Source organism: Cherax quadricarinatus, chromosome 26, assembly GCF_038502225.1.
Source record: "Cherax quadricarinatus isolate ZL_2023a chromosome 26, ASM3850222v1, whole genome shotgun sequence".
NCBI lineage: Eukaryota > Metazoa > Arthropoda > Malacostraca > Decapoda > Parastacidae > Cherax > Cherax quadricarinatus.
This window is the reverse complement of record NC_091317.1, coordinates 14,401,113-14,423,633: the sequence shown is the minus strand read 5'-3', so window position 1 is coordinate 14,423,633 and position 22,521 is coordinate 14,401,113. Positions and strand designations below refer to the sequence as shown.

The 22,521-nt window shown below is 38.0% G+C and overlaps 1 protein-coding gene across 1 annotated transcript in view; it reads right to left on the bottom strand.

The window, feature by feature from the left end:
- LOC128691699 (divergent protein kinase domain 2A-like) overlaps positions 1-12,160 on the bottom strand; it is a 28,447-nt gene extending 16,287 nt beyond the window's left edge. The window contains exons 1-2 of the mRNA XM_070088795.1: positions 11,984-12,160; positions 11,366-11,536 (exon numbers count right to left, since the gene is read on the bottom strand). Coding sequence (XP_069944896.1) covers positions 11,366-11,536; positions 11,984-12,145 — 333 coding nt within the window. The 5' untranslated portion in view covers positions 12,146-12,160. The remainder of the gene's footprint in view (positions 1-11,365; positions 11,537-11,983) is intronic.
- Positions 12,161-22,521: the final 10,361 nt, after the last annotated feature.

The following is a 22,521-nucleotide window of genomic DNA, read 5'->3' as shown; positions in this document are numbered from 1 at the left end:
GTGTGTCCTCAGCTGCCCCGTGCGTGCCAGTGTTTACAAGCCAGCCAGTGCAGTCGCATCTAAGCATACATTCGGTACATTCCATATTATCACAGTGTTTTTGGTGCTTGTTTATGCAAAATAAGTCACAATGGGCCCCAAGAAAGCTTCTAGTGCCAACCCTGCGGGAAAAAGGGTGCTAATTACTATGGAAATGAAGAAAGAGATAATTGCTAAGTACGAAAGTGGAGTGCGTATGTCGGAGCTGGCCAGGTTGTATACCAAACCCCAATCAATCATCGCTACTATATTGGCCAACAAAACGGCAATCAAGGAAGCTGTTCTTGCAAAAGGTGCATGTCTGTTTTCGACACAGAGATCGCAAGTGATAGAAGATGTTGAGAGACTGTTATTGGTGTGGATAAATGAAAAACAGATAGCAGGAGATAGCATCTCTCCAGCAATCATATGTGAAAAGGCTAAGAAGTTGCATGACGATTTAATTTAAAAAATGCCTGCAACTAGTGGTAATGTGAGTGAATTTAAGGCCAGCAAAGGTCGGTTTGAAAGATTTAAGAATCGTAGTGGCATACACAGTGTGATAAGGCATGGTGAGGCTGCCAGTTTGGAACAAAAAGCAGCTGAAAAATATGTGCAGGAATTCAAGGATTACATAGACAGTGAAGAATTGAAACCTGAACAAGTGTTTAATTGCAATGAAACAGGCCTGTTTTGGAAGAAAATGCCAAGCAGGACCTACATTACTCAAGAGGAAAAGGCACTCCCAGGACATAAGGCTATGAAAGACAGGTTTACTCTTCTGATGTGTGCTAATGCTAGTGGTAATTGCAAAGTGAAGCTTTTATTGGTGTATCAATCTGAAACTCCCAGAGCGTTCAGGAAAAACAATGTTGTCAAGGCTAATTTGTGTGATGTGGAGGGCAAACAGTAAGGCATGGGTCACTAGGGACCTTTTCTATGACTGGTTACACCATGCATTTGCCCCCACTGTGAAAAATTACCTAATGGAAAAGAAACTGGACCTTAAGTGCCTACTGGTATTAGACAATGCTCCTGGTCATCCTTCAGACTTGGCAGAGTGACTTTCTATGGACATGAGCTTCATTAAGGTCAAGTTTTTGCCTCCTAATACCACTCCTCTCCTGCAGCCCATGGACCAGCAGGTCATTTCAAACTTCAAAAAACTCTACACAAAAGCTGTTTCAAAAGTGCTTTGAGATGACCTCAGACACTCGATTGACTCTAAAAGAGTTTTGGAAAGATCACTTTCATATCCTCAATTGTGTAAACATTATAGGTAAGGCTTGGGAGGGAGTGACTAAGAGGACCTTGAACTCTGCTTGGAAGAAACTGTGGCCACAATGTGTAGAAGAAAGGGATTTTGAAGTGTTTGGGGCTAACTCTCAGTACCCTATGCCAGTTGTGGAATCTATTGTGGCATTGGGGAAGTCCTTGGGGTTGGAGGTTAGTGGGGAGGATGTGGAAGAGTTGGTGGAGGAGGACAATGAAGAACTAGGCACTGAAGAGCTGCAAGATCAACTTCAACAGCAAGAGGCCAGACCTGAGTAAACTGCTTCAGAGGAGGAGAGAGAGAGAAATTGAGGAAGTTTCCTACTTCAAAGATTAAGGAAATGTGTGAAAAGCGGGTTGAACTGCAAACCTTTGCAGATGAAAATCACCCTGACACAGCTACTGCAAGCTGTGTTGGCAACCTGTACAATGACAATGTTATGGCCCATTTTAGGAAAGTTTTAAAGGAACAGGAGGTACAGGCCTCTATGGACAGATATGCTGTGCAACTGAGGTCCAGTGACTCTCAAGCTGGTTCTAGTGGCATTAAAAGAAGAAGGGAAGTAACCCCGTAAAAGGACTTGCTACCTCAAGTCCTAATGGAAGGGGATTCCCCTTCTAAACAATAACAACTTTCACACTCTCTCCTCCTCCCATCCCATCAATCATCACCAGATCTTCATTAAAGGTAAATGCCATGTATTCTATTCTTAGTAGCTTAGCACATGTGGATGTCTTCTTCAGTTTGTATTAAAATTAATATTTCATGTGGTAAAAATATTTTTTTTCATACTTTTGGGTGTCTTGCACGGATTAATTTGATTTCCATTATTTCTTATGGGGAAAGTTAATTCACCTTACGATAATTACGGCATACGATGAGCTCTCAGGAACAGATTAATATCGTATGCCGGGGTCCACTGCATATACAAAACCCTCTGGGCTTTCTTCTATTTTCTTTCTAGTTCTTGTTCTTGTTTATTTCCTCTTATCTCAATGGGGAAGTGGAACAGAATTCTTCCTCTGTAAGCCATGCGTGTTGTAAGAAGCGGCTAAAATGCCGGGAGCAAGGGGCTAGTAACCCCTTCTCCTGTATATATTACTAAATGTAAAAGAAGAAACTTTCATTTTTCCTTTTGGGCCACCCCGCCTTGGTGGGATACGGCCGGTGTGTTGAAAGAAAGAAGATATACGTTTGAATGTAGGTAGTAGGTTGGTAGACAGCAACCGCCCAGGGAGGTACTACCGTCATGACGAGTGTAAAACGGAATCCTGTAATTGTTTTACATGATGGTAGGATTGCTGGTGTCTTTTTTTTTGTCTCTTAAACATGCAAGATTTCAGGTATGTCTTGCTACTTCTACTTACACATAGGTCACACTACACATACATGTACGTACAAGCATATATATACACACCCCTCTGGGTTTTCTTCTATTTTCTTTCTATTTCTTGCTCTTGTTTATTTCTTCTTATCTCCATGGGGAAGTGGAACAGAATTCTTCCTCCGTAAGCCATGTGTATTGTAAGAGGCGGCTAAAATACCGGGAGCAAGGACCTAGTAACCCCTTCTCCTGTATAAATTACTAAATTTAAAAAGAGAAACTTTTGTTTTTCTTTTTGGGCCACCCTGCCTTGGTGGGATACGGCCGACTTGTTGAAAAAAAAAAATATACATTTGAACCGTTTACGGGTTAAATGCTTTAATGGTTCTATATGGAAAGTAAACAATCTCTATCTTTTTTAGCTTTGATATCTTACCTTCTCTGAATATAGCCATCAACACTGAACAACATTCTAAATGAAAGAGTGCAAGTGAGGTGTATGCCACCATTGGTTTTATTTCTCTCTTTCTCTCTCTCTCTCTCTCTTGAAAGTTTAACTATTATCTACCTCATCATTTTTCTGGTCTATTTGGAATTTGCTTTTTTAGTGTTCTTTAAATGACAGGTCACCTGGCCTACTTTCAAATCTTTTATATATTTTGTATTTAGTGCTCATTTTGAGTTCCATATTCTTTCCATATCCGAGATGTATAAGTCTGTCCCACAAACCATCATGTTATTTTCTATCACCTGATTGCCCATAAGAATTAATGCACAAATTGGACATAAATGATGTACATATTATTTTATTTTTATTTTTATTAACACACCAGCATTTCCCACCAAGGCAGGGTGGCCTGAAAAAGAAAAACTTTCATCATTCACTCCATCACTGTCTTGCCAGAGGCATGCTTACACTACAGTTATAAAACTGCAACACTAACACCCCTCCTTCAGTGCTGGCACTGAACTTCCCATCTCCTGTAATCTTTTTTTTTTAACCCATCGGCTATTTCCCACTGAGGCAGAGTGACCCAAAAAGAGAGAAACATCCAAAAAATAAAGAAAAACTTTCATCGTCATTCAACACTTTCACCATCACTCATAAACACTGTCTTTGCAGAGGCACTCAGATACGACAGCTTAGACATCCCCCCAAACTGCCAATATCCTAAACCCTTTAAAGGACTCAAGTCCGGCTAACCAGTTTCCTTGAATCCCTTCATTATCATTATTATCCTTTCAACAAACTGGCCGTATCTCACCAAAACAGGGTGGCCCAAAAACAAAAACAGTTCCTCTTTTTAACTTTAGTAATGTATAGAAGAGAAGGGGTTACTAGCCCCTTGCTCCTGGCATTTTAGTCGCCTCTTACGATACGCATGGCTTACGGAGGAAGAATTCTGTTCCACTTCCCCATGGAGATAAAAGGAAATAAACGAGAACTAGTAAGAAAATAGAAGAAAACCCAGAAGGGTGTGTGTATATATATGCTTTTACATGCATGTGTAGTGTGACCCAAGTGTAAGGAGAAGTAACATGACGTACCTGAAATCTTGCATGTTTATGAGACAGAAAAAAGACACCAGCAAACCTACCATTATGTGAAACAATTACAGGTTTTCGTTTTACGCTCGCTTGGCAAGACTGTAGTACCTCCCTGGGCGGCTGCTGTCTACCAACCTACTACCTAGGTATTATTATTATTATATTAACAAAAAACAAACTCTTTAACTGTGTGGTATATATTAATATTTCTAAGTTTCATATTTTTAGTGAGGTCAAGGTCAACAATAGTAATATGTTCAAATATGAGTATCTATTTTCATCCCTTTAATTCAAGAATCATGACAAATAGCTGTATGTTCTCATTATCAGCACTTGCTGCATTATATACATGTAGGGAAAAAGAAACTACCAGTAGAAATTTCAAACAAATGGAAGGGTAACTTGCTCCCAAGTGCCCCTACCCTAACAAATACAACTTAGACAGACAATTCAGATATAGAGTATTTTATAATTTATTAAATTTATTATTTTTATTTATTTTATTTTTATTTACTTTATTACAGTGGACCCTCAACAAGCGATACTAATCCGTTCCTGAGAGCTCATCGTTAATCGAAATTATCATTAGTTGAGTTAATTTTCCCCATAAGAAATAATGGAAATCAAATTAATCCATTTCTGACACCCCAAAGTATTGAAAAAAAAAAAATTTACCACATGAAATATTAATTTTAATACACACAAACTGAAGAAGACATGCACAGTTACATGACACTTACCTTCATTGAAGATCTGGTGATGATTGATGGGATGGGAGGAGGGGAGTGTGTTGATCTTCTTAGTGTTTAGAAGGAGAATCCTCTTCCATTAGGACTTGAGGTAGCAAGTCTTTTTCCAGGGTTACTTCCCTTGTTCTTTTAATGCCACTAGGACCAGCTTCAGAGTCACTGGACTTCTGTCGCACAACATATCTGTCCATAGAGGCCTGTACCTCCCGTTCCTTTATGACATTTCTAAAGTGTTTCACAACATTGTCAGTGTACAGGTTGCCAACACGGTTTGCAGTAGCTGTGTGAGGGTGATTTTCATCCATAAAGGTTTGCACTTTAAGCCACATTGCACAGATTTCCTTAATCTTAGAAGTAGGCAACTTCTTCAATTTCTCTATCCCCTCCTCCAAAGCAGTTTCCTCAGGTGTGGCCTCATGCTGATGAAGATGATCTAGCAGCTCATCAGTGGTTAGTTCTTCATTGTCCACCTCCACCAACTCTTTCACATCCTCCCCACTAACCTCCAACCCCAAGGACTTCCCCAATGCCACAATGGATTCCTCAACTGGCACAGGATTCTCAGGGTTAGCCTCAAACCCTTCAAAATCCCTTTTGTCTACACATTCTGGCCACAGTTTTTTCCAGGCAGAGTTCAAGGTCCTCTTAGTCACTTCTTCCCAAGCCTTACCTATAATGTTTACACAATTGAGGATGCTAAAGTGATCTTTCCAAAACTCTCTTAGAGTCAGTTGAGTTTCTGAGGTCACTACAAAGCACCTTTCAAACATAGCTTTTGTGTACAGTTTCTTGAAGTTGGAAATGACCTGCTGGTCCATGGGCTGCAGGAGAGGGGTGGTAGTAGGAGGCAAAAACTTCACCTTAATGAAGCTCATGTCCACAGAAAGTCGCTCTGCCAAGTCTGAAGGATGACCAGGTGCATTGTCTAATGCCAGGAGGCACTTAAGGTCTAATTTCTTTTCAATTAGGTAATTTTTCACAGTGGGGGCAAATGCTTGGTGTAACCAGTCATAGAAAAAGTCCCTAGTGACCCATGCCTTACTGTTTGCCCTCCACAGCACACACAAATTAGCCTTGAGGACACTGTTTTTCCTGAACACTCTGGGAGTTTCAGAGTGATACACCAATAAAGGCTTCACTTTGCAATCACCACTAGCATTGGCACACATCAACAGAGTAAGCCTGTCTTTCATAGGCTTATGTCCTGGGAGTGCCTTTTCCTCCTGAGTAATGTACGTCCTGCTTGGCATTTTCTTCCAAAACAGACCTGTTTCGTCACAATTAAACACTTGTTCAGGTTTCAGTCCTTCACTGTCTATGTACTCCTTGAATTCCTGCACATATTTTTTAGCCGCTTTGTGGTCCGAATTGGCAGCATCACCATGCCTTATCACACTATGAATGCCACTACGCTTCTTAAATCTCTCAAACCAACCGTTGCTGGCCTTAAATTCAATCACATCACCACTAGTTGCTGGCATTTTTTTAAATTAAACCGTCATGCAACTTCCTAGCCTTTTCACATATGATCGCTTGAGAGATGCTATCTCCTGCTATCTGTTTTTCGTTTATCCACACCAATAACAGTCTCTCAACATCTTCTATCACTTGCGATCTCAGTTTTGAAAACATAGTTGCACCTTTGGCAAGAACAGCTTCCTTGATTGCCGTTTTCTTGCCCACAATAGTAGCGATGGTTGACTGGGGTTTACAATACAACCTGACCAGCTCGGAGACACGCACTCCACTTTCAGACTTAGCAATGATCTCTTTCTTCATCTCCATAGTAATTCTCACCCTTTTTGCTGTAGGGTTGGCACTAGAAGCTTTCTTGGGGCCCATGGTGACTTATTTTGCAGGTGCAATCACTACAAAGGCTGTGATAATATGAAATGTTCCAATTGTATGTTTGGAAGCGACCGCGGTGGCTGGCTGGCTTGTAAACACTGGCACCCATGGGACAAGTGAGGCGTGCTCAGGCCGAAGTGGACGTATCTCGAACGGAACAAATAGCGTTGGTCGGTTTTTAGCGCTAGTAGAGGAAAAATTTTTGCGTTAAAATGCATCGCTAGTCGGATTTATTGTGAATCGATGCCATCGTTGGTCGAGGGTCCACTGTATTTATAACTGGCAGTTTGGAGGTACAGTAGACCATTGTTTCACATGGTAGTTAGGTTCCTGAAAACGCCGTTTTAGTTAAAATCGTGTCAGACAAACTGAAGAACTTGTTGGAAAAATAGGGTTACGTTCCTGAGAGCCTCCAAAAAGCTAAACAACTTTTTCTAGACCAACAGATCTTACAAAAAATAAAAGTGAATATGTAATTGTAGTTCATTATCATGATGTATTATGTTATTTTACTGCTTAACCCTTTGACTGTTTTCGACGTATAAATACGTCTTACGAGCCAATGTTTCTGACGTATATATACTCAATAATTCTAGCGGCTTCAAATCAAGTGGGAGAAAGCTGGTAGGCCCACATGTGAGAGAATGGGTCTGTGTGGTCAGTGTGCACCACATAAAAAAAATCCTGCAGCACACATTGCGTAATGAGAAAAAAAAAACTCTGATCGTTTTTTTGGAATAAAACGCCGACTTTGAGGTGTATTTTCGTATAGTATTTATCGTTGTATTCGCGTTTTCATGGTCTTAGTTGATAAAATGGAAAACATATTACAGAAATAGAGATGATTTTCATTACTTTTACGATGAAAACGACCTTGAAACTGAGCTCAAAGTAGCGGAAATGTTCGATTTTTACCAATGTTCAAGAGTAAATAAATCACACCACACGTCCAATACACGTCAACTGGGGAGTCTAATATTCTTTCACTAGTGCACTAATATTTATACCATTTTTACAATAATGCAGTCGTCTGCATAACAGTAAATTTTGTATTTTTTTGTATGAATAAAAAATCAAAATAGAAAGCAATAATAATATAAGAGGGGCCTAGAGATGTGACTAATGAACAGAGCATATGTTATTTTAGTGCCACGAATGTCTACCTTGTTTATTCTGGACCCTATTTTGAAATTGGCATCTTTTTTATTTTGTGTGAAATTGGCCAAATTGCCAATTTCTGACCACCATATTGGGTAGTCCAAATTAGTAAATGGGAGGTTTCTTGTGCTCAGCTGATAGATAAAATGGAGTTCTAAAGAAATAGCTATGAGTTTGGTCAACTGGAACAATGGAATTGGCTGAAAATTGGGCTCAAAGTCGGCGAAATCGCCGATACGCATATGTCGCCGAGACCGCTAACTTCGCGGGAGCATAATTCCACGAGTTTTCAACCAAATTTCGAACTTTTGGTGTCATTACCATCGGGAAAAGATTCTCTATCATTTCATAAGAAAAAATAATTTTTCTTTTTTTTCAAAAATTGAGCGACATAGAATGACAGTTTCAGAGAGGGGCCTGAAACAGTCAAAGGGTTAAGATTACAAAGGCAACATAAATAATACTATTTCTTACCTTAAATTGTGGGTGCTGATGTTCGTGGATAATTGTGGAGAGTGGAGAGTTATGCTGTGGCCTTACTGGGCTGAGGTGGATGGTAGAGGTCCTGGTACTGAAGTCGATGGTTGTACTGGAGTATGCATAAATTCTGTAATGGATTTCTGTTCTATTTTACCCCGCAGCACATTTTACAACTGATGGTAAGGCATCAGCTGCTCTAGACACTGTTTCAGGGTCCTCTTCAGTGAGAAAGTCTAACTTTAAGACAGTCAGTCGGTAAGTCACTCAGTCTAGTCAGTCAGTAAATCAGTCAAGTTAGTAAGTCAGTCAGTAAGTCAGTCAGTAAGTCAGTAATGCAGTCAGTCAAGTAAGTCAGTAAATCAATCAAGTTAGTAAGTCAGTCAGTAATACAGTCAGTCAAGGAAGTCAAGTCAGTAAGTCAGTCAGTAATACAGTCAGTCAGTAATACAGTCAGTCAGTAATACAGTCAGTCAGTCAGTCGGTTGGTCATCAAACAAACTCATATTTACCTCATTCTTATGTGCACAAAGTGACGCTTCATTATGGCCACAGGCTATCTCTTGTCTAATATCTCTATTTTCTTCGTTAATTCTAAGACTTAAATGCTTATAGCTTTTCTTGCCACTTTCAACAACACTTGTATGCCTACTGGGTGCCATGATTGCTTGGCAGATTTAAAATATGGCAAATAAAAGATCTAAACTTATAGCAGAGGATGGTACGTATTACATGCGTATGAACCAAAGACTGGGACAAGGGTGGTGGGGGTGGCGGAGGGTGGTGGGGGATGGTGGTAGGGCTTCCCTGTTGATTCATCAATCTGACCCACAGCCAAGCAGAGTGTATCCTGCAGGCGATGCGTGCTCAAAATTTTTTTCCCTCCTGCAAACTGAACCGTGTTAAGTTAATTTTACGAAGTGTTATACAAAAATATGCTGCAATTCTTCAATAGTGCTATAACCAATATGTGCCAAACAAAACTGTTAAATGACGGTCTACTGTACATCTAAACTGTCGTATCCAAGCCCCTCTGCAAAGACAGTGATTATGTATGAGTGATGGTGAAAGCATTGAATGATGAAAGTTTTTTTCTTTCATTTTGGGTTTTCTTTCTTTTTGGGTCACCCTGCCTTGGTGGGAGGCAGCCAATGTGTAAAAAAAAAAAAATTACAAAATGTGATAAACTCTGAAATAGCGTGTTGGAGAATGAATTGCTTTATTCCATAGTTATAGTGTGGCTGGTATCAGCAGGAAGTGCTCAACATTGGAAACCAGGCTGCTGCAAACATAACAATATGGTCCCTATCAAGGTCATTAAGCAGGGATCAACTGCACTACAAAATAAGTTAATGAAGAATTTATTAACACCTCTCCATTTTTATCCACATATAGACACAAAATAACTCACAAATAAATGTTCCAAATATTTTATTCAGTATTCTGATGTGTTTATAAACTCATACAGAAAGTGAATTATAAATCTAAATAACTCTCAAACTTACCTTTTGTTTTATTTATAATTATCTAATTCCAAAGCAACATATAGTATGTACTGTAATTATCATACTTTTGTAAGTAACCAACATGAAAATTACAGCACTTTAGCCTAAACTTCTATGTACAAGTGATTTCTCAAATAAAGAACCTAAATATGCAAACCAAGGTTCTGAGTCTAATGCTGTTAACCCTTTCAGGGTTTCCGACGTACTAGTACGGCTTATGCACCAAGGTTATTGACGTACTAGAACATCTAAATTCTAGCACCTTCAAATCTAGTGAGAGAAAGCTGGTAGGCCTACATATGAAAGAATAGGTCTGTGTGGTCAGTGTGCATAGTATAAAAAAAATCCTGCAGCACACAGTGCATAATGAGAAAAAAAAAAAACTCCAACCGTGTTTTTGGTTTAAAACAGCGACTTTGCAGTGTATTTTCGTATGGTATTTATGGTTGTATTCTAGTTTTCCTGGTCTCATTTTATAGAATGGAAGACATATTACAGAAATTGAGATGATTTTGATTGGTTTCATAATGAAAAGTACCTTGAAATTGAGCTCAAAATAGCAGAAATGTTCGATTTTTACCAAATTTCAAAAGTAAACAAATCATGCCAAGCGTCCAATACACGTCAACTGGTGAGTCTAATATTCTTTCACAAGTGCAATGATATTATTTATACCATTTCTACACTAATGCAGTAGTCTGCATAACAGTAAATCTTCTATTTTTTGTGAGAATAAAAATTCAAAGTGGAAAGCACAAGAGATGCAAGAGGGGCCTGGGGACGTGACTAATGAACAAAGAAAATGTTATTTTAGTGCCAGGAATGTCTGTCTTGCTTATTCTGGACCCTATTTGGAAATTGTCATCTTCTGAAATTTGTTTGAAATTGGCAAAATTGCCAATTTCTGACCACTTTATTGGATACTTGAAATTGGTAAATGGGTGGTTTCTTGTACTCATTCAATAGAAAAAAATGTAGTTCTATCAAAATAGATATTATTTCTGTCGCCTAGCATGCTGAAATTGGCCGAAAATAAGGCTCAAAGTGGGTGAAATAGACAATGCATACACATCGTCGAGACCGCTAACTTTGCGAGAGCATAATTCTTTAAGTTTTCCATCAAATTTCATACCTTTGGTGTCATTATGATCGGGAAAAGATTCTCTATCATTTCATAAGAATTTTTTTTTTTTTTCCGAAAAATTTTCAACCCTGAGAACGAGTTTAGGAGAGGGCCTCTCGACCCTGAAAGGGTTAATGTTAAAGGCTTTAAATTTAACAAGCCAGCATTTATTTTTGTATCGGCAGAGTTATATGGATCAACCCTTAACCATGAAAATGCCACATACTTTATGACTGGGATTATAATCTATAAAAAGTAAGATATTAGCACACTGCGGAACATACAGTATATATCCAAAATATTAAAAGCTATGTAATAACAGCTCTTGTAAAACTAGCTTACCATGAAGTCATCAACCATGGTCAAAATTTGAGCAGCAAGTGAAGCGCGCACATTGAAAGGCTCATCCAGCAAGGTAGCCAGTGGTGTCAGCTCACCCTCCAGGACCCCAACACGCCCACATACACCAACAAGTCGAGGAAAACCAACATTAAGGTTTGCCTTTGTCAATAACTAGAAGAAAGATAAAACAAAAATAAGATCAAAATAATTATATGACCATGCATGTTAATATGACTATTTCTGCAGGATTATTTGCATTGAATATACGTAATCAGTTAATCCTCCAACAGAAGAGATGACAAAATTATTCAATTATAACTAGTGTAACCAAGCAAAAACAAAAATCTTTGTTATCCAAAGACATATACAATTCATATTAACCCTTAAACTGTCCAAATGTAGATATGTTTGCACCACTATCGCTCCGAATGCAGATCTACGTTTGGACAGTTTAAGGGTTAAGTAACATAAATAAATGAGGTTATTCTACGGTGGGAGATGGCCGACATGTTAAAAAAAAAAAATTCTACAATCAATACCTCTTGATTTTATTTCAAATCGCATTCCAACAAATTATATATAAAATCAGATTTTACTGAGAACACACTAATATCACACCTTAAGGACAACAATGTCTGGAGCAATGGCTAATGTAGTGTATAAAGCAATTCTTTCTTCCTGGCTCAGGCTGTGATCATCGTTGTCATCAAAGGATCGCTCTATAACACTTAGCAGCTTCTTACTTGGGCACATCAATAATCTGAAAATTAAAAAGCACATATATATATATATATAGTGGTACCAACACTCTTATATGGATGTGAAGTATGGGTTGTGAATGGTGCAGCAAGGAGGAGGCTGGAGGCAGTGGAGATGTCATGTCTAAGAGCAATGTGCGGTGTAAATATTGTGCAGAGAATTCATAGTGTGGAAATTAGGAGGTGTGGAGTTACAAAAAGTATTATTCAGAAGACATTGGTATACCTCCCTGGCATTGGCCAGGGAGGTATACCATCTTTTAGGAGTGAAGAAGAACAGGATATGAGTGTGGGGGAGATGCGCGAGGCATTACATAAAATGAAAGGTGGTAAAGCAGCTGAAACTGATGGGATCATGACAGAAATGTTAAAAGCAGGGAGGGGGGTATATAGTGTTAGAGTGGTTGGTATTATTGTTTAATAAAAGTATGAAAGAGGGGAAGGTACCTAGGGATTGGCAGAGAGTATGTATAGTTTCTTTATATAAAGGGAAGGGGGACAAAAGAGATTGTAAAAATTATAGAGGAATTAGTTTACTGAGTATACCAGGAAAAGTGTACGGTAGGGTTATTATTGAAAGAATTAGAGGTAAGACAGAATGTAGGATTGCGGATGAGCAAGGAGGTTTTAGGGTGGGTAGGGGATGTGTAGATCAAGTGCTTACATTGAAGTATATATGTGAACAGTATTTAGATAAAGGTAGGGAAGTTTTTATTGCATTGATGGATTTAGAAAAGGCATATGATAGAGTGGATAGGGGAGCAATATGGCAGATGTTGCAAGTACAGTGGACCCCCGCATAACGATCACCTCCGAATGCGACCAATTATGTAAGTGTATTTATTTAAGTGCGTTTGTACGTGTATGTTTGGGGGTCTGAAATGGACTAATCTACTTCACAATATTCCTTATGGGAACAAATTCGGTCGGTACTGGCACCTGAACATACTTCTGGAGTGAAAAAATATCGTTAACCGGGGGTCCACTGTATATGGAATATGTAGTAAGTTTCCAAATGTTGAAAAGAGTTTTTATGAGGATAGTGAGGCTCAGGTTAGGGTCTGTAGAAGAGAGGGAGACTACTTCCTGGTAAAAGTAAGTCTTAGACAGGGATATGTAATGTCACCATGGTTGTTTAATATACAGTAGGGCCCCACTCATTCAGCAGGTTAGGTTCCAGGCTACTGCCAGACAGCAGACTTCGCCAGAAAGCAGAACTCCATTTTTTACATTTATAAATGCATATAAATGCCAGATAACAAGTTTACACTAACATATATTAACTCAGCAATAGAACTAGCCATTAAAAAGGTAAAATACACAGTGCACTCATTATTTATCTTAAAATATTTGAAGACTTAATGTAGGGCAAAAGGTGAGTAGTATTTACTCTAAGAAATCATGTGCGGTAGCCCCCCCTGGCCAACCCACCCACACATACTATACAACGATGCTTAAAGCTCCCTAGTGTGATAAAATGCATATACAGTACACGTATTACTTACCTTAAAAATAGTTGTAGTCTTAATGGTCTTAATGTAGGGTGAGAGGTGAAAAGTATTTATTTGTAAAAAGTCATGTGGGAGGTATGGCATCCTGCCTGGCCACCCCACCTACTACGACATTAAGCTCCCTAGAGCGATGAAATGCATATATAGTACACTCATTAATTACCTTAAAATATTTGTAGTCTTAATGTAGGGTGAGAGGTGAGTTTTATTTGTACGAAGTCAGGTTGGGAAGTATGGGTAGCCAGGAAGGGCAGCTCTCACCACCCCACCCCACCCACACATAATGTAAACAATCCAGACGAACGCGTCTGTTTTCGTCACTATACATTGTGTACAAGTTGTCTCCAGGTTGATACAGTAGAATAAATAAAGAGAAACACTCCCATTCTCATGTAACACCATTTTTAGAAGAAATGGCACCTTGAGTGAAGGCATATGAAAGGAATAATTTTCTAGTTACCCCCCAGTAATATTTAAGTGACACATTTTCTCTGATGTTGGACTACAAGTTGCCTGGCTACCACAAGTCCTACAGCTTGCCTGGCTACCACAAATAATACAAGTTGCCTGGCTACCACAAGCTGCCTGGCTACCACAAGTCCTACAAGTTGCTTGGCTACCACAAGTCCTACAAGTTGCCTGGCTACCACAAGTCCTACAAGTTGCCAGGCTACCACAAGTCCTACAAGTTGCCTGGCTACCACAAGTCCTACAAGTCACCTGGCTACTACATCTCATATTTATGTTAATTTATTCTACTATAGGGTGTATTTAGATGGATTAAGCAAAATGTCTATTAACGTTTTATACGATATTTAATGCTCCTTAGAGTGATTATTGTGTTATTATTATTATCATTATTAATATGGTATCTTCAAGACTAATAAGACACTCTTAGTGATTTTAATGTGTACCTGCATGCTAGCACAATGTGCAAGTTTACTTAGGTACAGGTACACATACGTATAATTATCAGTTATAATAATAATGTAGGTATGTAGTCTGCCTGGGCTACATACCTACATGGTATTTAATGTGGGCCAGAGACATATTATTACCATCGACATACCATGTTCACTGAGTTTAATCGTTTCTATCAACTACCTTTAGATGCCATCATAAACAAATGGAGAAGTAATGAATAATTCAAGCCGAGAATTGTAAACAAAAGCATTATGTATTAAGGGGAGTGATATAATGTTTTCCCTCCGCCCGGCTACCACACCCCATACTATACATGTATAAACATAAAATGTTTATATGTTATATAACATGTTTCTTATATAATTTTGAAGAAAATATAATAGATGGATTAATGAAAATGTCTATATTAATGTAACAAAACATTTAGTGTGCCCAAGAGTGATTATTATTAGTATTACGTAATGTTGTCCCTCCACCCAGCAACCACACCTCCATAGCTCATAAACAGCATGTTTATATGCTATGTAATGCATTTCTTTTATAATTTTGAAGAAAATATCATAGATGGATTAATGAAAATATCTATACTGACTGTAGGTAGTAGGTTGGTAGACAGCAACCGCCCAGGGAGGTACTACCGTCCTGCCAAGTGAGTGTAAAACGAAAGCCTGTAATTGTTTTACATGATGGTAGGATTGCTGGTGTCTTTTGTCTGTCTCATAAATATGCAAGATTACAGGTAAGTCTTGCTACTTCTACTTACACTTAGGTCACACTACACATACATGTACAAGCATATATATACACACCCCTCTGGGTTTTCTTCTATTTTCTTTCTAATTCTTGTTCTTGTTTATTTCCTCTCATCTCCATGGGGAAGTGGAACAGAATTCTTCCTCTGTAAGCCATGCGTGTCGTAAGAGGCGACTAAAATGCCGGGAGCAAGGGGCTAGTAACCCCTTCTCCTGTATATATTACTAAATTTAAAAGGAGAAACTTCAGTTTTTTCTTTTGGGCCACCCCACCTCAGTGGGATACGGCTGGTACGTTGAAAGAAGAAGATCTATACTGACGTAAAAACAGACATTTAATGTGTCCAAGAGTGATTATTTTTACATAATAGAGAGATGTGCTCATGGAGAACGTACACAAACCGGGTGGCATGCGCCATAATTGAAAGACCACTTGCCATATAGAAAGTTTTGGTTATAATTTGAGATCGCCATATTAGCGGAATGCCGCAAGGTGAAACGCTGAAAAGCGAGGCTTTACTGTATTTATAGATGGGGACGTAAAAAAAGGAAATGCTAGGGTGTTCGGGAGAGGGGTGGGATAAAATTATGGGGAATCAAGTACAAAATGGGAATTGACACAGTTACTTTTTGGTGATGATACTGTGCTTATGGGAGATTCTAAAGAAAAATTGCAAAGGTTAGTGGACGAGTTTGGGAGTGTGTGTAAAGGTAGAAAGTTGAAAGTGAACATAGAAAAGAGTAAGTTGATGAGGGTATCAAATGATTTAGATAAAGAAAAAATGGATATCATATTGGAGGAGGAGGAGTATGGAAGAAGTGAATGTTTTCAAATATTTGGGAGTTGACGTGTAAGCGGATGGATTTATGGAGAATGAGGTTCATCATAGAACTGATGAAGGTAAAAAGGTGAGTGGTGCATTGAGGTATATGTGGAGACAAAAAATGTTATCTATGGAGGCAAAGAAGGGAATGTATGAAAGTATAGTGGAACCAACACTCTTATAAGGGTGTGAAGCTTGGGTTGTAAATGCTGCAGTGAGGAGATGGTTGGAGGCAGTGGAGATGTCCTGTCTAAGAGCAATAAGTGGTGTAAATATTATACAGAAAATTCGGAGTGTGGAAATTAGGAGAAGGTGTGGAGTTAATAAAAGTATTAATCAGAGGACTGAAGAGGGGTTGAGGTGGTTTGGTCATTTAGAGAGAATGGATCAAAGTAGAATGACAGAGAGTGTATAAATCTTTAGGGGAAGGAAGGCGAGGTAGGGATCGTCCTCGAAAAGGTTGGAGGGAGGGGGTAAAGGAGGTTTTGTGGGAGAGGGGCTTGGACTTCCAGGAAGTGTGCGTGAGCGTGTTAGATAGGAGTGAATGGAGACGAATGGTTTTTGGGACCTGACGAGTTGTTGGAGTGTGAGCAGGGTAATATTTAGTGAAGGGATTCAAGGAAACCAGTTATTTTTATATAGCCGGACCTGAGTCCTGGAAATGAGAAGTGCAATGTGTGCGCTTTAAAGGAAGGGTTTGGGATATTGGCAGTTTGGAGGGATATGTTGTGTATCTTTATACATATATGCTTCTAAGCTGTATTCTGAGCTCCTCTGCAAAAACAGTGATTACATGTGAGTGAGGTGAAAGTGTTGAATGATGATGAAAGTATTTTCTTTTTGGGGACTTTCTTTCTTTTTGGGTCACCTTGCCTCAGTGGGAGATGGCCGACTTATTCAAAAAAAAAAAAAAATATATGCTTCAATGTAAACACTTGATCTACACATCCCCTACCCACTCTAAAGCCTCTTTGCTCATCCAAAATCCTACTTTCTGTCTTGCCTCTAATTCTTTCAATAATCGTACCGTACACTTTTCCTGGCATACTCAGTAAACTTATTCCCCTACAATTTTTAGTCTCTTTTATCCCCCTTCCCTTTATACAGAGGAACTATACAAACTCTCTGCCAATCCCTAGGTACCTTCCCCTCTTTCATACATATATACACATATACAGTGGAACCACAGTTTACAAAGTTTATCCGTTCCGTGTCCTTTACAGTATATCCCTATTTGTTCGTATACTGAGTCAACTTTCCTCATTTAAATTAATTGAAAAGTCATTAATCCATTCCGGTGGAATTCCTGCTCTCAGAGGCAGGAAAAATACACTTCAATCAAATGCTAATATCAACTCTACGGCTTATTTATCTATCACAATTGATCTAATATGACATAGTAAACAATAAAAATAACATAGAAACCTGATATATACTCCAGAATGAATAAAATATATCATTATGTGACAAGTGGAGGCGGCCATAATTGCTTCCGCATTGCTGTGGTATTCACTGCCATCTAGTGATGGCCTTTCGATGCCGTCTTATTATAATTATTATTATAGAACATAATCATTATGTTATTATATGTATTATATTATTTTTTTTTTTTCAACACATCAGCCGATTCCCACCAAGGAAGGGTGGCCCAAAAAATAAAAACTTTCACCATTCACTCCATCACTGTCTTGCCAGAGGGGTGCTTTACTCTACAGCTATAAAAACTGCAACATTAGCACCCCTCCATAAATGCTTCCCCATTGCTATTATAATGGGGAAGCACTTATGAAGGGGAGGGGATGGAAAGTACTCAGGTTTAATTTAGGGAACTGGAACACAGATCCAATTCCCTAGATCAAAAGCCCCCTCACCACGTATGTAATAATAGTAATAATAATAATAATAATAATAATAATAATAATAATAATAATTATTATTATAACAATAATAGTAATACAATAGTAATAATAATAACAGTAAGGAGAAACTTCAAAAGGCTGCAAGTAGTTGGCCCCACCATCAGCAAAACATTGGTTAAGTCTGCCTGAAATGCCTCAGCATGATAGTGGCTTTCTTTGCTCCAATCATATTAAGATATGTAAACACACATCGTAACCTTTGCAATGAAATTAATATTTTATTTATTCATTTATTTAAGTAACCTCCTTTGAGAGGGAAGTATGCATCCTGAAATTTTGTTCGTATCCAGAAGCAAAAAATTGACCGAATGATGGTTTGTATCCTGAAAAGTTCGCAAGGTGGGGCGTTCGTAAGCCGAGGTTCCACTGTACACATATATATATTATTTATTTATTTATTTATTTATTTATTCCCTATCCATGCTGGATAGGAAATTAAAAAAAAACAGTAGTAGATTAACCTAAATAAGGAAACTAACCAATCTATCCTGTGAACAGAAAATATCAAACTATAGGAAAATAAAACTTTGTTCATACTGCAACATGTAAAAGACCAGCACCAACTTAATGGTACTTGAGCATATTAACCCTTTCAGGGTCCGTCCCGTAGATCTACGGCTTTGCGTTCAGGGTCCAAACCGTAGATCTACGTCATGAGCTCAGCTCACTCTGATAAACTGTGAGTGGTACACTTGGGCCTAGATATGAGAGAATACATCTATGTGGTATGTGTGCACCACATAAAACAAATCCTGCAACACACTGTGTATAATGAGAGAAAAAAAACTGAAACCAAGATTTTCGATTAAAACAGCAACTTTGCAGTGTTTTTTCGTATGTTTTTATAGTTGTATTTGCAATTTCTTGGTCTCATTTGATAGAATGGAAGACATATTACAGAAATAGAGATGATTTTGATTGGTTTTAGCACTGGAAATGGCTTGAAACTGAGCTCAAAGTAGCGGAAATGTTAAATTTTTGTCGATGTTCAAGAGTAAACAAACGACCTCACACGTCTAATACACGCCAGCTGGTGGATCTAATACACATTCACAAATGTGGTGATGATATTTATACAATTATTACAATATTGCATAACAGTAAATCTTCTATTTTTTGGTGTGAATAAAAATTCATTATGTAAATAAAAAATCAAAATGGGATTTATTTGTAAAGCCTCAAAACGTAACTAATGAACCGAGGAAATGTTAGTTTAGTGCTAGGAATGCCTACATTGTTTATTCTGGATGCTATTTTGAAATTGGAATATTTTGAACTTTGTGTTAAATTGGCCAAATTACCAATTTCCAATCACTTTATTTTGTAGTTGAAACAGTTGACTTGGTGATTTCTTGTGCTCAATCGATAGAATAGAAGTAATACTAGTAAAATAGCTAAGAATTTGGTCGACTGGAATGATGTAATTGGCCTAAAATGGAAGTCAAAGTCGGCAAAATCGCCAATTCATAAATATCGCTGACACATCAAAATTCGCGAGAGCATAATTTCGTCAATTTTCCATCAAATTTCATACTTTTTGTTTTATTACCTTCACAAAAAAATTCTCTACCATTTCATAAGAAAAAATAACAAATTTTTTTTTTGGAAAATTCTTGGACACTGGGGCACCACTTCAGATTTGGGCCTTGGACCCTGAAGGGGTTAACAAAAGTAATAAGAGAAGAAGGGGTTGTTGAGGTGGTTTGGTCACTGAAGGAGGACAGAGCAAAACAGGATTACTTAGAGCGTGTATAAATCTGTAGTCCCCTGGGTGGTTCCTTGATGCTGATGAGGGGCTCTTGATCTAGGGAAGTGGATCTGTGCTCCAGTTCCCTAAACTCGCCTTGAATGTCTTCCATCCCCCTTTCCCCCCAGGCACTGTATAATTCCTATAGGTTTAGTGCTCTCCCATGATAATAAAAATAAATCTGAAGTGGAGGGAAGGCAGGGTAGGAGTCATCCTAGGAAAGGAAGGAGTGAGGAAGTAAAGGTTTTTTGTGCGAGGGGCTTGGACATCCCAAAGGCATGTGTGAACATGATAAATAGGAGTGAAGGCAAATGATGTTTGGGACCTGATAAGCTGTTGGAGTGTGAGCAAGGTAACATTTTGTTAAAGGATTCAGGGAAACTGGTTAGCTGGACTTGATTGTAGGTGTTTAAACTAATGCATGAAAGCAATAAATCAAGTATTTAGGAATTACTTTCTGTACAGAACATCCTCATTTTTTCATTACAACAAACGCTGTTTATTCTGTAAAATTCTACAAAAACTACTTATGACATGTTTAGTGTATTCATAAATATTAGTGATGACTAAAAGAATTCTGGCTACCACAATCTCTAATCATTTGGTTTTATCTTTCTTACAGCACAAAAATTTCCTGCAAGTCTTCCCTGCTGTAATACTGAAGACATCTTTATAATCATTATCATGAATACTACATATTTATAAATACTATGTACTTATTTCCAAATCCTTGAAACCCAACCTGTGTATGGCTTTCTGCCAGAGGATTTCATGTGTGTTTTGAACATTTATTTATTAGGTCTTACTGTTTACTGTATTTTTAAGAAAGGGGTTTTGTAACCATAATGATGTATTAATTTTTGTACTGATTCACCAGTCCTTAATGTAACTAATTAACTACATTCTCTCAATTTTTATTTATCATAATAAGTGTCTTATAATCAGCTGTAATGTTCCTTCAAATACACATTATGCATGTACAGTAGGGCCCCACTTATACAGCAGGTTAGGTTCCAGGCTACCGCCATAAAGTGGAACACCCTTTTTTCCCTTATAAATGCATACAAATACTAGATAGCAAGTTTACACTAACATATATTAAGTTAGCAATAGAACTAGGCATCAAAAAACAATAAAAAAGTACAATACACACATAGTGCACTCATTACTTACCTAGGGTGAGACAAGTAGTATTTATTGCAAGTAATCAAGTGTGGTATGTATAGTCAGCTGGGCTACCATACCAGGCCACCCCACCTACACATAATATTCTATTACATTTAAGCATCCCAGAGCGATAAAATGCATATACAGTTTACTCATTACTTATTTTAAAATATTTGTAGTCTTAATCTAGGGTGAGATGAGTAGTATTTATTGTAAGAAATCAAGTGTGGTATGTATGGTAGTCAGCCGGGCTACCATACCAGGCCATTCCACCCACACATAATATTCTATGATATTTAAGCATCCCAGAGTGATAAAATGCATATACAGTTCACTCATTACTTACCTTAAAATATTCGTAATCTTAATGTAGGGTCAGGATTAAGTAAACGAGATAAAACGAATGAATGAATGAATGAATGAATGAATGAGAGAGAGAGAAAGAGAGAAAGAGAGAGAAAGAGAGAGAAAGAGAGAGAAAGAAAGAGAGAGAAAGAGAGAGAGAGAGAGAGAGAGAGAGAGAGAAAGAGAAAGAGAAAGAGAGAGAGAGAGAGACAGAGAGAGAGAGAGGAGAGAGCGAGAGAGAGAGTGACCTGGAGTTTACCATGGAGAGTTGGACAGGCGAGAGTTCATGTTTACTGGAGTTTACCTGGCGAGAGTCTGGGGTCCAAGGTGCGCCCGGTCTGAAACCAGGTGAACGTAAGTTTTGTAAACAAACAAAGTGTACACGTCTGGTTTGTGTACAAGTTACATTGTGTACAAGTTATTTATTTATTTATTTATTTATTTATTTAGTAATTTGAGCATACATACAGAGGTACAAAAAAATACAGGTAAGAGCAGCACGCCAAAGCCACTTATATGCATAGCATTACGGGCTGGCTTAAAATTAACTTAAGATTAACTAAGCAATGATGAAATCAGTGATAAGACATTATTGTAAACAGATTACTATAAAGCACAAATGAGTATTACAAAGACAGGTCATATGGTTGCTTGCATTGCTGTACATTCAGTCGAATGGAGTATTCTGTTAGATTGGGTTTTAGGTTTAACATTTATGTGATATAATTGTGAGAAACATTTAAGATATACAATTTATAAGGTTCAGTTATTCAGAATTTATTTGGTTTTGGGTGAGTAAGTGATCTTTGAGAAGAGACTTGAATTTATAAACAGGTAGTGTTTCTTTTATATTTAGAGGTAATGAATTCCAGATTTTAGGGCCTTTTATGTGCATTGAGTTTTTGCATACGGTAGAATAAATAAAAAAGAACACTCCCATTCTCATGTAACACATTTTTAGAAGAAATGACACACTGAGTGAAGGCAATGTAAATAAGTCACTCTGACTTTTTTGGGTTATCCTAGGTTCTCTACACATATGCTGTTATGTATGATAATCTGTGTAACTATATTTGTGTATACCTGAATAAACTTACATACATACAAAAGGAATAATTTTCTACAGTTACCCCCCATAACACATTTTCTCTTATGTTAGATTAGAGAAAATGTTATTCTATATCACTTGTACAAGTTATCTGGCTACCA